General features: G+C 49.2%; 1 protein-coding gene across 1 annotated transcript in view; it reads right to left on the bottom strand.

Moving 5' to 3' along the window:
- Positions 1–1,224: 1,224 nt before the first annotated feature.
- Positions 1,225–13,626, bottom strand: part of LOC133748542 (NACHT, LRR and PYD domains-containing protein 9-like) — a 28,054-nt gene continuing 15,652 nt past the window's right edge. The window contains exons 5-9 of the mRNA XM_062177407.1: positions 6,217–6,387; positions 4,292–4,462; positions 3,230–3,400; positions 2,706–2,876; positions 1,225–1,357 (exon numbers count right to left, since the gene is read on the bottom strand). Coding sequence (XP_062033391.1) covers positions 1,225–1,357; positions 2,706–2,876; positions 3,230–3,400; positions 4,292–4,462; positions 6,217–6,387 — 817 coding nt within the window. The remainder of the gene's footprint in view (positions 1,358–2,705; positions 2,877–3,229; positions 3,401–4,291; positions 4,463–6,216; positions 6,388–13,626) is intronic.

Below are 13,626 nucleotides of genomic sequence, written 5' to 3'. Positions count from 1 at the left end.
GCTTTAAGATTTTTTTAATCCATTATTCATTCAGAAGGGTTCTACATGATGCCCAGTTTCATACCATGTAGTCAGAGAAACGTCCCCCACTTCGAATTTAAGGCATGATCTATTGAGAATCCTTAATGTATTCTGCAGGTATTAGAGTTTTCTGTATATGTCAGGTCCATTGGGCTAGAGAATGGTTCAACTCCAACCTCTCTGGTGATTTTGTATCTGACTGATCTCTGTGGGGGCAGCAGGGTTGCTGGGTGGGGAGGTTAGTGTGTCTACATGGATTCCTGCGCCTCCGGTGTCATAGCTACTGCCTCCAATTCCAGAGTAGCTCCTGTGGGAAGGACTTTGATGTAGATGGGGCTGGTGGGTACACGGAGACAAGTAGTCTCACATCTGTACTCTCCACCCGTGCAACACCTGGAGCAGCTGGATGGAGTACAGCGACTGGGAGAGGTGGAGCTGGGACTTCGCAGGCGCTGTGCAGCACGGGGAGCCCATTTCTACGCCCACAGCTGCAGGCTTGGGACCGCACATCCTGACTGAAGGCCGTTCCTCCGCCCGGGAGGCAGTGCGAGTCTATCAGTGGCTGTTCTGGGGCATGGCAGATTCTCTTGTGGCCTGTGGAACTCTCCAGGATTAGAGCTGGACACGTGCAGTGGGGTGTGTGTGAGTGAGTTACAGCGTGGAGCTGTCTCTCCTCCCCGTGCAGTCTCCTGGTGGCAGAGGGGAGCCCGGGGCACCTTTCTTCTGCCACCTTAGAACCTCCCGTTTTTACTTTTGCAGCTACAAATGCAAGGGTTTTTTACTGCTTGCAGTCTGGATACTAGAATTTTCTTTTGGTAGTACCCTGTACTTGGAATGGATGTTAATAGCAACACATTTAAAATACCCAAGGACAGGGTAACTACTGTGACAGTGAAGTGGTGAATTAATAAACACGTCTGGAAAAGGTAATGATATTGGCATATTCTAAAGGGCAGGCAGAAACACAGGATATCAGACAATCCTGTTCCCACAATATCCACTAAGGGAATGAAGCCAGACCTTCCGACATGTTCAACATACATTCAGTGTATTTCCTAAATACTGCAAATAGCGTGGGAATAGAAGGCGGAGCCAAAGCCCACAGGACATACCCACAATCCCGTGCTGTGCAGGAGCAGCCCTGAGGTCACAGTCCCCCCTGCCAGGACGTGCACTTTGATGAGGAAGAGCGGCTGGTCCCCCTCAGAGGGTCACGCCCTTCATCTTGTTCTCCTCCACAGTCCACGGCTCGTGTTGGATCGTCAGGTCGGGTCTTCTCTCTTCCACAGCTGACAGCAGCATCCAGCTTTCCTGACCGTATGCAGTTTTGTCCAGCCTGGGAACACAGTTTTGTTCCAACACAAAGATCAGCCTTCCTAGAGCCCGAGGCCTGCCTTCATTCCCTAACTATACACATGAGTCTCTCCTATAGGAGAAGAAACCTCCAGTTCATACAATAGGGCAAAGTTCATACCACGCATGGATCCGTAAGAACAGACATGGAAATCGTATAGAAGTGACAACTGTTGGCCGGCGCCGCGGCTCACCCTCCTCCTTGCGGCGCCAGCACCCCAGGTTCTAGTCCCAGTCGGGGCACCGATCCTGTCCCGGTTGCCCCTCTTCCAGGCCAGCTCTCTGCTGTGGCCGTGGAGTGCAGTGGAGGATGGCCCAAGTGCTTGGGCCCTGCACCCCATGGGAGACCAGGAGAAGCACCTGGCTCCTGCCTTCAGATCAGCGTGGTGCGCCGGCTGCAGTGGCCATTGGAGGGTGAACCAACGGCAAAAGGAAGACCTTTCTCTCTGTCTCTCACTGTCCACTCTGCCTGACCAAAAAAAAAAAAAAGTGACAACTTTCAGCTGTTTAATGTTTTTATGCCAAGCCTTATAAAGAATTACGTCTGGGTAAAGTCAGTCTTATGTAAAAGGACTTGTTTAATAAACCAATATATTCTGTCTGTTCTACCATACCTAGTTTTTTGTGAGAAACACAAGTTTACCTGTGAGTACGTTGATCATTGTTGGCCTAACTGTCCACTGAGGCCCCCCCCCAAGAACACTGGTTGTCTACAAAGTCATTTATACGTCCTGTTCTACTTTACAGTTACTAGGGTTCATTTTCCCTTGGTTCTGGGCTCCAGGTTAGATCTTTATTAGGTTATGACTTCTTAAGACTGATGTTTGAGTGACAGGCCAGCTTGAGACAATGGATTTGAGAAAAACTGCCACTCACCGTGTTGTCTTTGTCTCACATCCACACCCAGATGAGTATTTCAACAAGTGTGTGAAAAATGGATTGAAAAGTCTAGCAAACATCTTTTCATCCTATTTTCCACAAACTCTTTGACTTCCTTGTAGGAGGTTTCTTCAAAGAGTTGGTAGATCTCAACCCCGCATTGATTGGCATCTTCAAAAAGGTGCATTTTGTTACTCTTGGGTTTTTCCAGGTAGGGATGTTTGTTACCTTTCAGTTTCTGATGCACTATGGCCAACAGGTTCTCCCGTAACAGCTAGTGGGAGATGCCACTGAGGTGTGGGGACAGACACATGGTGGGGGGGTGGGGGGCAGATGCCCCAAGGGTCTGTGGAGAGGCTAAGACGTTGCACAGGACCATGTCTATACCAAAGAAACCTCCAGCTGAGGTCGAGCAAGCTGGACAGGTGACTGCCCTCACCAAGGTCACTCACCCAAGCAGCTGCAGGACACAGTCCACGTGGGTCAGGGCCTCACACAACACCACCACCCCATCGTGGTCCAACATGATCCCGTCGAGGTTCAGGCCCTTCAGGGACTTGCAGGTGATGAGAGCCGAGGCGAGGTCCTCAACACAGGCCGTGGTGAGCTGACACATTTCCAGGCTGCAAGGCAGAGCGCTGCACCTGCCCCTTCCTGTCTTGGCAGGAGGCTCTGCTCCATGCCAGCCGTTCTCCACCGGGGAGAGGCGTGGCAGAGGCATCTCACCTAAGCAAAGGCTGCTACCGGCAACTCAGGGCCAGGGCTGCTGAACTGTCCCGACCCACCAGGTCCACCCAGCACGATCCAGCCCCGAATGCCCACAGCACCGAGACCCTACTCCCTCAGGAAAACGCATTCATCAGATTGCTCCAGCCACGTTCTCTCAAACCCTGCTTCCCTACAGCCCTATCAAGGCCCCCGCTCCCCCTCTTCCTGACACAGGTGCCCCTCCGCACACAGACCAGCGGGTACGCACCCCAGACGCTGTAACCGGAAGTTGGGATGCCTCAGGGCTTCACATAGCTGCCTCACACCGGCGTCCTGTATCTCGTTGGACCCCAGTTTCAGGGTCTTTAGACTTTCATTGCAAATGAGAGTTGCAGCAATGTTCTTACAGCAATCGGCAGTGAGGTAGCAGCCCACCAACCTGGGGGGGGGGAGGGTTGGGGTTAAGGACAAACAGACCCCAGCGCAGTCTTCACGCTTGCTTTCACTTGGTCCCCTGGGGCAGGAAAGCCCACGTGCTCCCAGCAGGGTGGGGGCGTTGAAGATGCAGACTTTCCGTTGCTCACCACCCTGCGCTGGCACCCAGGCTCCCTGGGTCCTTCGGTGCCCTGTCTGCTCCCCTTCTCTCTTTCACTGTTCTCCACGGGCACTGCCTTCCAATCTCACCTTTTGTCGGGGGCTCCCGTAACTGTCCTGTGACACCATTTCCCAGTCCCTGTGCAGAGCCCGCAGGCACGACTCTCGATCCTCCTCATCACCTATCCTTGTGCAGATGGATACAGAGACGCCAGGCTGAAAGGTGCAGCTGGGCTCTAACAGATAGATGCAGCCCAGCACCACACAGCAGAGAATGACCCCAGTCAAAACGGGAGTAGCTAGACATCACAATCTGCTTGCCCCGGTGTGCACACTGTATGCACACATGTACGTGACCCTCTGCAGAACAGGTGTCTTGGGAGCAGGGCTGTGGGAATGTTTTCTGTATCCAGGGCAGCGCCCAGGTGGCAGTGTGAGGACTGGGCGTCTTCCATGGTACGCCTCCTGGCGTTGACTGGCCACACCAGGGGCCAGTCTGAGCACAGTTCTCCCCCTGTGTAACTCCAGCTCGCCAGCTCCATCCCCTGTGCAGTCTCCCTCCCCAGCAAGCTCACCCAGCCAAGGGCGCTCAGGACTGGGGACGAGGGAGACTCTGCGCGGTCTACAAGGACTCCACATCGCAATTTGGAGTTGGGACCACAGCACTCGCCCGGTCTCCCTCCCTCCCAGTGCCAACACCAGAATGCCGACGTGGAGGCGCCAGGGCCACACCTACCACAGCTCTGCGAGGGTACAGTTCTGGTGCTTCAGCGCCTCGCACAGAGTCGCCACCCCCGTGTCCTCCAGCACGTTTGACCCCAGGTCCAGCAGGGACAGGGACCTGTTGCACAGGAGGGCCTGGGAGAAGTAGTCACAGGAGACACTGGTGAGGCAGCAGCAGTTCAGTCTGCGAAGACACACGTCGGTTTGTCAGTCCAGGAAGCTGTGCACGGCAGCACCCTCAGGGCGCCACAGGACGGCTCTCCCCTTGTCCCTTGCACGCCGCTGTCGCTCAGGACAGTGAAGGTGTTAGGATGATCGTTTCAATGGCTACACGATTCCGTAACTCCGATTAGCCACACTTGTGTTCTTTACATTCTTCCTTTTTAATGTATACTGAGTTATAGATCAATTGTTTCAAGTGCTGAAGTCTAGTTGTGTATGAAACCCATCTACAATCCTATTCTGTAAATTCTAATCTATTAACGTAACTTACTCAAGCTTCCTGATTTACTTGCCACTGAGTTTGGATATGTTAGTTGGAGCGTTTAGCAATCTTTATATAAATTTGTCCATGTTCAGAGTCCTGGCTAAGTGTATATCTAAGTTTTATCGATTTGTTGAAAATGGTATTGTCCTGAACACTTTTGCATTTTAAGTTATGACATTGCTTTCATAGCCTTTTTATTTGATAAAGAGCCAAATCTGAAAACAAAGCCAGCTAGATGTGTTTTAGACAACCCTTCAGCTCAGTGTAGACCATTTTCATTCTCGTTTCTGGGTACACTTGAATTCTGTTTGTGGTCTCAGCAGGTGTTTTAATAGCTCAATGTTTTTTCTCATGTCATTCTTTCACTAACCTGCCAACTCATGTGTTAAGGGTTTCTCTTTCATTTCAACATTTCATCTTCAAGGAATCCGTTTTACTACAGGTTGCACATTCCCAATCTGAGGTCCTCCCAAACTTGAAGCTTCCAACCCTGACACAGCCACAGAAATAGAAAATTCCATTCCTGACCTCATGCAGCATGCCAGGCTGTCAGAACGCAGGTGCATTGAAAACGTGCCTAGGTGTCTTCAGGCTACGTGTACAAGGCATGTAACAAACACGAATCTGTGTGTGTAGCTGTGGACCCCCCACCATACTTAGTATGCCCATGCAAGTGTGCCAGGATCCCACATCCCAAAGTGAGATACTTGTGGTCCCAGAATTCTGGGTAAAGGTACTCACCCTGTACTGGTTGTCTATTACATTCTCAACAGTCAGTCTCCCTTCATATCCCAGCCCGCCTGTTTTATGCACCACAGCATCCAATGCCCGTGAACACACGCATGCGTGGGTGTGTGCACAGCTCACACGCTGGGGTTTTGTTTCTAGATGGCTCAGGACTGGGCTGCTTGTGCAGGACCCCGTCTTAGGGCACTGCAGCCTTTTCTTGGACTTCAAGCAGGTTTCCAGTGTGGCCGTTTGGATCCACAGAGGATCAGCTCCGCTGCTGTCCTGACCAGCTGCCCCCAGCAGAGGCGGCAGCTCTCTCATTCTAGCATCGATTCGAGGGGAGGGAAGACACGGAGGAACCCAGGGATTGCCTCAGAATATCTCATCTGTTCCAGCAAAGACTCCAATGAATTATTTCCTTCTAAGCTCTGCCCTACCCCAGCACCCCTCCGGGGACAGCGCCCCCTCCACACAACAGCCGAGACGCATTCAGCTCCAAATTAGGCGAGGGCATCTCAGGGCTAGTCTTGCACACCCTGGATGCCATCTCACAGGGCTTCCATATTTGCATCAACTCCATCCCTGCCAAGCCGGGGGGCGGGCACAGAGACGTGGCACAGCTCAACCACACACTCCCCGGTCTGCTGCAGCCTCCTGCGTGCAGGCAGATCAAGGTGCAGGCGCCGGAGGCCGGCCCCAGCACTGTCCCCAGAGCTACTCACATCAGCGACTCCAGGACGCACTCTGGGTACTTCAGCCCCTTGCACAGAATCATCACGCCCGTGTTGTTCAGGGGGTTTTCCACCAGGGACAGACATTTCAACTTGCCATTGCAGACAAGGACAGTGGCGATGTCATTGCAGTCGTCCTCTTTGATGTCACACTTGCCCAACCTACACGTGACACACAGGGAAGGGGAAGTGACTAATGGGCTACGCAGCTCGGTCAGAGAGCCAAGACGATGCGGGCTTCCATTCCTGCACCTGCCAACCCATGCAAGCGCGCAACCCTCACCACACGGCTCTCGTTTATCATGTACAGCTTTAAGTCAGTGATGCCCAACCAGGGGTCATTTTGCCCTGGGGGAGACCTTCTGCAGTGTCTGGAGACATTTTTTGGTCATCACAGTGTGAGGCTTGCTATTGGCATCCGGTAGGCAAGGGCCAGGATGCTGCTCCATATCCTACAACCAAGGCGTACCTGGGACTCATGACGTTGAATGATGTAATGAGACAGGATGTAATGCCGTAACAGACAGGAAGTGCCATCTGGATCCTGCTCACACACTCAGTGTGTAACGCTACACAGTACTCACCCCAGCTCAGCCACGTCTGAGTGAGGATCTCCCCCTCAGACCTAGCGATTTCCAGATCGCACTGGATGGCTGCCCTACCGTGTACCCCGATCCTAGCACTGTCTTGAGTTGTAGACAGATTGCAGATCCAGTGTCTATGCCACAAGGTGGCTCCCACTCGGATGCCACTTTCTCTCCCTAGGCTGTTTTGCCTGTGCTCTCCCCCGCCAAAGAAACCTTTTATTTAGTGAGTACAAATGTCTTAAGTACAACTTTAAGAATATAGTGGTTCTGCCCACCAAACCTACCCTCCAACCCCCATTCCCATTGTCCATTTCCAATTAACTTTATACACAGAAGACCAACTCTATACTAAGGAAAGAATTTGCACACACACACAACTGTTTGAGACCAAGTTTTACCGTTAATTCTCATAGTACAACTCATTGTGAGAACAGAGGTCCTACATGGGGAGTTAGTGTACAGTGACTCCTGGTAATTTAATAACACTCTTATGTATGTTAGTGATCACCTGAGGCTCTTGTCGTGAGCTGCCAAGGCTACGGAAGCCTTTTGAATCCACAGTCTCCATCAGTATTTAGACAGGGCCATAAGCCAAGTCAAAGTTCTCTTTTCCCTTTAGAGTAAAGTGCCTCTTTCTTTGATGGCCCCTTCTTTCCACTGGGGTCTCACCCACTGAGGTCCTTCATGTAGGTCATTTTTTTTTGGCCACAGTGTCTTGGCTTTCCATGCCCAACATGCTCTCATGGGCTTTTTAGCCAGACCAGAATGCCCTAAGGGCTGATTCTGATTGCCTGTGCTTCTGACCACCGGCTTGAGGTCTGTGGTTCCCATGACCCCTTCCTCAGTGTGATGGATTTGCCCGAGTGGATCCTGGAGCTCGAGAAGCTCATTAGCAAGTGCTCATTAGCAAGTGATGGGATGAGCACAGAGAAGCAGCCTGATGCAGTGAGGTACAGGGTGGGTCTGGGACACAGCCAAGCCCAGGAGCTGCCATCTCAGAGGACAACAGAGGATCAGGAGCTGCCCAGACTTTTTTCGTTAGAGAATTCCATGGAAGATTGGTCAAACAGGCCTGGCTGAGTCTTCACCCCACTTCCCGCTCCTCTTCCTTCCACGAGGATCGGGGAGGACTTCATGGTTTGGTCCTCCTGGTAACCAGTTTCCATCTAAGAGCCCAGCAAGCGTTCTGCACTCAAACAGAAGATCCTGCACTCGCTTCAGTAGCACACACACTGAGACTGGGGCGATGCAGAGGCAATCACGGCCCCTGGGCAAGGACGACACGCCAAGTCAGAGTGCGTCATGCTTTTAGAAAGGTAAACAAGAGCTGGGGGAGGGCACATCCTGCAGTGGGCATTCGACAAAGTCACGCTGGAAAAGGTGGTGTGTTTGCTCTGAGCGTATCGCAGGGGTCACAGCCAACAGTAAAGGCGGGTCAAAGAACCCACAGGACCAGCTGCAAAGGAGTGTGCAGATCTGCAGCTCAGGACTGCGTCCCACGCAGGTGGCAGTGCCATAATCGCCAGTGTATTTGTAAAAGTCAACCACTAAGGTTGTTCTCCAAAAACGAAGCCAACAGAAACCTCCAAAGAGTCTGTCAACCCACACAATTCCAAAGGATTTACCAGTTCCGTGTCAGTAACCAGGGTCAGAGACTAAATATTACAGCAAAATATTTTATCTCTAGTACTTGTGAAATCAAAAGTTTTTAGGGGGGCTGGCACTGTGGCATAGCAGGTAAAGCTGCCACCTGTAGAGGCAGCATCCCACATGGGCGCTGGTTCAAGGTCCAGCTGTTCCATTTCCCATCCAGCTCTCTACTTTGGCCTGGGAAAGCCGAAGAAGATGGCTCAAGTCCTTGGGTCCCTGCACCCTCGTGGGAGACCCAGAAGAATCTCCTGGCTTCAAAAGGGTGCAGCTCTGGCCAGTGTGGTCAACTGGGGAGTGAACCAGTGGATGGAAGATCTTTCCCTCTCCCTGTCCCTCTGTAACTCTTTCAAATAAATAAATCTTAAAGAGTTCTTGGAGCTCTGTGCCAGGGACCGAATACATGCATTTTTTTTTTTTTTGACAGGGAAAGTGGATAGTGAGAGAGAGACAGAGAGAAAGGTCTTCCTTTGCCGTTGGTTCACCCGCCAATGGCCGGCGCACTGCGCTGATCTGAAGGCAGGAGCCAGGTGCTTCTCCTGGTCTCCCATGCGGGTGCAGGGCCCAAGCACTCGGGCCATCCTCCACTGCCTTCCCGGGCCACAGCAGAGAGCTGGCCTGGAAGAGGGGCAACCGGGACAGAATCTGGCACCCCGACCGGGACTAGAACCCGGTGTGCCAGCGCTGCAAGGCGGAGGATTAGCCTGTTGAGCCACAGCGCCGGCCCACACAGCATTTTAATATTAAGAAAAATGAAATTCTTGACTATCAAATCAACCCGGGAACATGTAGCGTGTGGAGGCCACAATCCTGCTCCTTAGATTGGAATCCACCACTTGCTTCCTCATTAGCTTTGGGGTTGTTGAACTCCTGGCAGAGATCCGAGTCTAATCCAGGCTCTGCACGTGTCCGATTTCATTTCCTGCTTGCTCACTTCTTGTCTGCCAGCATTCTCCAACATTCTGGTATATTCCCTCCATGACAGCTTCCCTCAACCTTCAACAGTCATTGACAGCTTTTGGCCTGCAGACTCAAGAAGTAGCGGAGACAAGTACAGGGCCGGGCCCCCCAAGGAATGCAGGAAGTTACGCCGTACTTGGGCCTTGGTAGTATGCGACACCGTGTTCCACTCCCACTGAGGAGTCGGGGCCTGGAGTAGCTCCACCAACTACCTTGTGGGTGACCAAGATGGCAGGAACCCCCTTGGTTTAGTCTGATGAGCACAATGGTCCCACTTCATTTTCCTTAAAGGTTCTATACTACTACTTCTCCACCTGGTATTTCTCCAAGACATTTTGGCTCAAACTCACAAGCGTTCCCCTTGAACTACATTTCTATTAGTTTTGGGTTTAGAAAACACACTGAGTAGTTCCAAGATGGCGGAGTAGGGAGGGAGCTTACTGCTCTAGTCTAGGGGAAGAGAGTTTAAAAAAGGGAGATAGAGTACAGTCTCAGGGAAGAGTTAGGGAGAAAATGGCAGAGGAAACTATGCAAATTAGAGACACACAGTGGATCTACATGTAGGGCATGGACACCCACGGCTCGGGACTCCAGCAGCCAAGAGCCGACGCACCAGTGTTGGAACTGAGCTTAGATTAGACCACAGCAGCCCAAGCCACTGGCACTACAGCTGCAGGAAGAGCCTAGAGGGAACCCAGCTTGGAGCCCAGTGTACCTGGCAAAGTAGAGGAAAAGAGACATTTCTCTCTCCGCTATCACTTTACAACAGCATCCTGTAACAAGCTGACAGAGCGGGCGCCATTTTGGACATTCGTAACAGCTACACCAGCTCGTGTCTGTGCCCAGCAACCAGCCTAGTGGAGATTCCCAATTCAGGTGGGGAGAACTAACAGGGGGCTGGGAGCTCACGATTATGGGAGGCTTCTGTGTTGGGACTGTGAATAAAACTGAGGCTCTGTGGGAGGATTCACGGCGGGGCTGGGATTTCCGGCAGTCGCAGTGGGAGACTCCACATGCTCAGGGCTTCCTTGCTACCTGGTGAGGGACATTGCTGGGGAATCTGAACTTACACTGAGGACTGCACATAGCCTTGTATGGTCCTTGGGAAGAGTTGATGAATATTATACACACTGGGGCTAGCGCTGATGTACTCATCTCCTTTGAGGAGAGGAGCTCAGCTGAACAGAATATACCTCCCTTCTAGTTAAAAAGATTTACCACGCCAAACCTGGGTTGTCACCTTAGACACACCCTTCACCCTGGAGAACTGAACAGAGCTCCCTGGCCACACCTACAAGCCTCTAGATATTCACTGAGAGCAGACAGTCCACACATCTACAGAGGCATAGTACAAAGATAAAGGTTACCACAGCAAAAAACAAATAAACCAATGAGTACCTCCATAAATGCTGAATAACAAATGCACCAATCCAAGAAACAAGAATAAGGAAGACAATATGACGTCTCCAAAGAACACAACACTTCAATACTGGATTGTGAAGATGAGATGGAAGAAACGCAGGAAATGGAACTCAAAAATTGGTAAGGTTACATAGAAGTAATCAGAAGCAAATGCATGAACTACTGAAATCCATACAGGACATTAAAGAATTTCTCCCGTGAAATTGAGATCATAAAGAGAAATCAAAATGAAGAATTCAATAGAATAAAAAATGCAGTGGAGAACCTTAACAGGATCAGTAAAGCAGGAGAAATAATATTCAACTTAGAAGACAAAGCACAGGAAATTTCACAGTCAAACCAGAAGAGGAGGAAATTAGAAACCTAAGAACACTGTTGGGAATCTACAGGATACCATCAAATGACCCAGAATATAGGTTCTGTATTTCCATGCCTTCAGGAACCCCTAGAAAGAATTAGAAGGTCTTTTTAGTGAAACAATAACAGACGACTTCCCTAATTTGGATAAAGAAAGGGACATCCAAATACAGGAAGCATGAAGAACTCCTAATAGACTTGACCAGATGGCCAGCACTGCGGCTCACTAGGCTAATCCTCTGCCTGCAGCACCGGCACCCTGGGTTCTAGTCCCGGTCGGGGCACTGGATTCTGTCCCAGTTGCTCCTCTTCCAGTCCAGCTCTCTGCTGTGGCCCAGGAGGGCAGTGGAGGATGGCCCAAGTGCTTGGGCCCTGTACCCGCATAGGAGACCAGGAGGAAGCACCTGGCTCCTGGCTTCGGGTCAGCCCAGCAAGTCGGCCGTATCAACCATTTTGGGGGGTGAAAGGAAGACCTTTCTCTGACTCTCACTGTCTAACTCTGCCTGTCAAAAAAGAAAAAATAGACATGACCAGAAAAGATCTTCACAATACATTGTAATAAAACTCACAGTAAAACAAAGAAAAGATTCTAAAATTTGCATTAGAGAAATGCCAGATTACTCTCAGAGGACCTCCAATTAGACTCAGCACTTCTCATCAGAAGCCCTACAGGCTAGGAAAGAATATTCCAAGTATTAAGAGAAAAAAAACTGTCAGCCCAGAATACCATACCCTGCAAAGCTCTCATTTATGAACAAAGGTGAAATAAAGACCTTCGATGACAAGCAGAAATTCAAAGACTTTGTCACCACCCATCCAGCTCTGCAGAAGATGCCCAAGGATGTGCTGCACACAGAAACATTGTCATCACTATGAAAGAAGGCAAAGGAAGAAATCAAAATTCAAAGGAAAAACAAAGTAAAAAATAGGAATATTTTTGGAAAAGTTGCAGGGCAAAATCCTTACTTATCAATTGTCACCTTGAATGTAAATGGCCTCAACTCTCCAGTTAAAAGAAACAGAGTGGCTGAATGGATTAAAAAATAAAACCCATGAATTTGCTGCCTACAAGAAACATATCTCACCAACAAAGATGCACCCAGGCTGAAAGTGCAAGTATGGAAAAAGATATTCCATGCCAACAGAAACCAAGAAAAGAGCTGGTGTGGCTATCCTATTATCAGACAAAAAAGACCTTAACACAAAAACTGTTAAGGGAGACAAAGAGCGGCACTATATAATGATTAAGGGATCAATTCAACAGGAAGATGTAACTATTATAAATGTATATGCACAAATCATGGGGCACCTGACTATTTAAAAGTAATGTTAAGGGATCTAAAGGGAGACATAGACTCCAATACAATAGTAATGGGGACTTTAATACCCCACTTTCAGCAATGGACAGATCAACCAGACAGAAAATCAGCAAGGAAACAGCAGAGTTCATCGACACCATAGACCAAATGGACTTAACAGATAGCTACAGAACTTTTCATCCTACAGTTGCAGAATACACATCCTTCTCATCACCAGTGCATGGAACCTTCTCTAGGATTGACCACATACTAGACCATAAAACAAGTCTCAGCAAATTCAACAGAAATCAAAATCATACCATGTATCTTCTTGACCACAATGGAGTGAATCTGGAATTTAGCAACCCAGGAATCTTTAGTGCACATGCAAACACATGGAGACTGAACAACATGGTACTGAATGAACAGGGGTCATAGAAGAAATTAAAAAATTTCTGGAAACAAATGAAGATAATGTAATTTATCAAAATTTATGGGATACAGCAAAATCAGTGTTAAAAGAAAAGTTTATAGCAATTGGTACATGCATCAAGAAATTGGAAAGGCACTAAATAAATGAGCTATCAATGCATCTCAAGGATCAAGAGAAATAGCAAACCAAAAATAGTAAAAGAAATGATTAAAATGGAAGAAAACAAAATTGAATCCCCACCAAAAGCTGCAAAACAGTGTTTTTTGAATAAATAAACAAAATTGACCCACCAATAGTCCAACTAACCAAAGAGAGAAGACCCAGATCAATAAAATTAGAGATGAAAAAGCAAATAGAAACAGAAACCACAGAAATAAAAAGAATCATCAGAAATTGCTACAAAGAGCTGAAAGAAACTGGGAAACCTAGGAAAAATGGACAGATTCCTGGACACATACAACCTACCTAAATTGAGCCATGAAGACATAGAAAACCTAAACAGACCCATAACCAAGATGAAAGCTGAATAATAAAGGCCCTTCCAACAAAGAAAAGCCCAGGACTGGATGGTTTCACTGCTGAGTTCTACCAGACATTCAAAGAGGAACTAACTCCAATTCTTATCAAGTTACTTAAAACATTTGAAAGGGAGGGAATCCTTCCAAATTCTATGAAGCCAGCATCACCTTAATTCCTA

Source organism: Lepus europaeus, chromosome 19, assembly GCF_033115175.1.
Source record: "Lepus europaeus isolate LE1 chromosome 19, mLepTim1.pri, whole genome shotgun sequence".
In the NCBI taxonomy this organism is placed as follows: Eukaryota; Metazoa; Chordata; class Mammalia; order Lagomorpha; family Leporidae; genus Lepus; species Lepus europaeus.
Note: the sequence above shows the minus strand (reverse complement) of the source record. Positions and strands in the feature narration are given on the sequence as shown.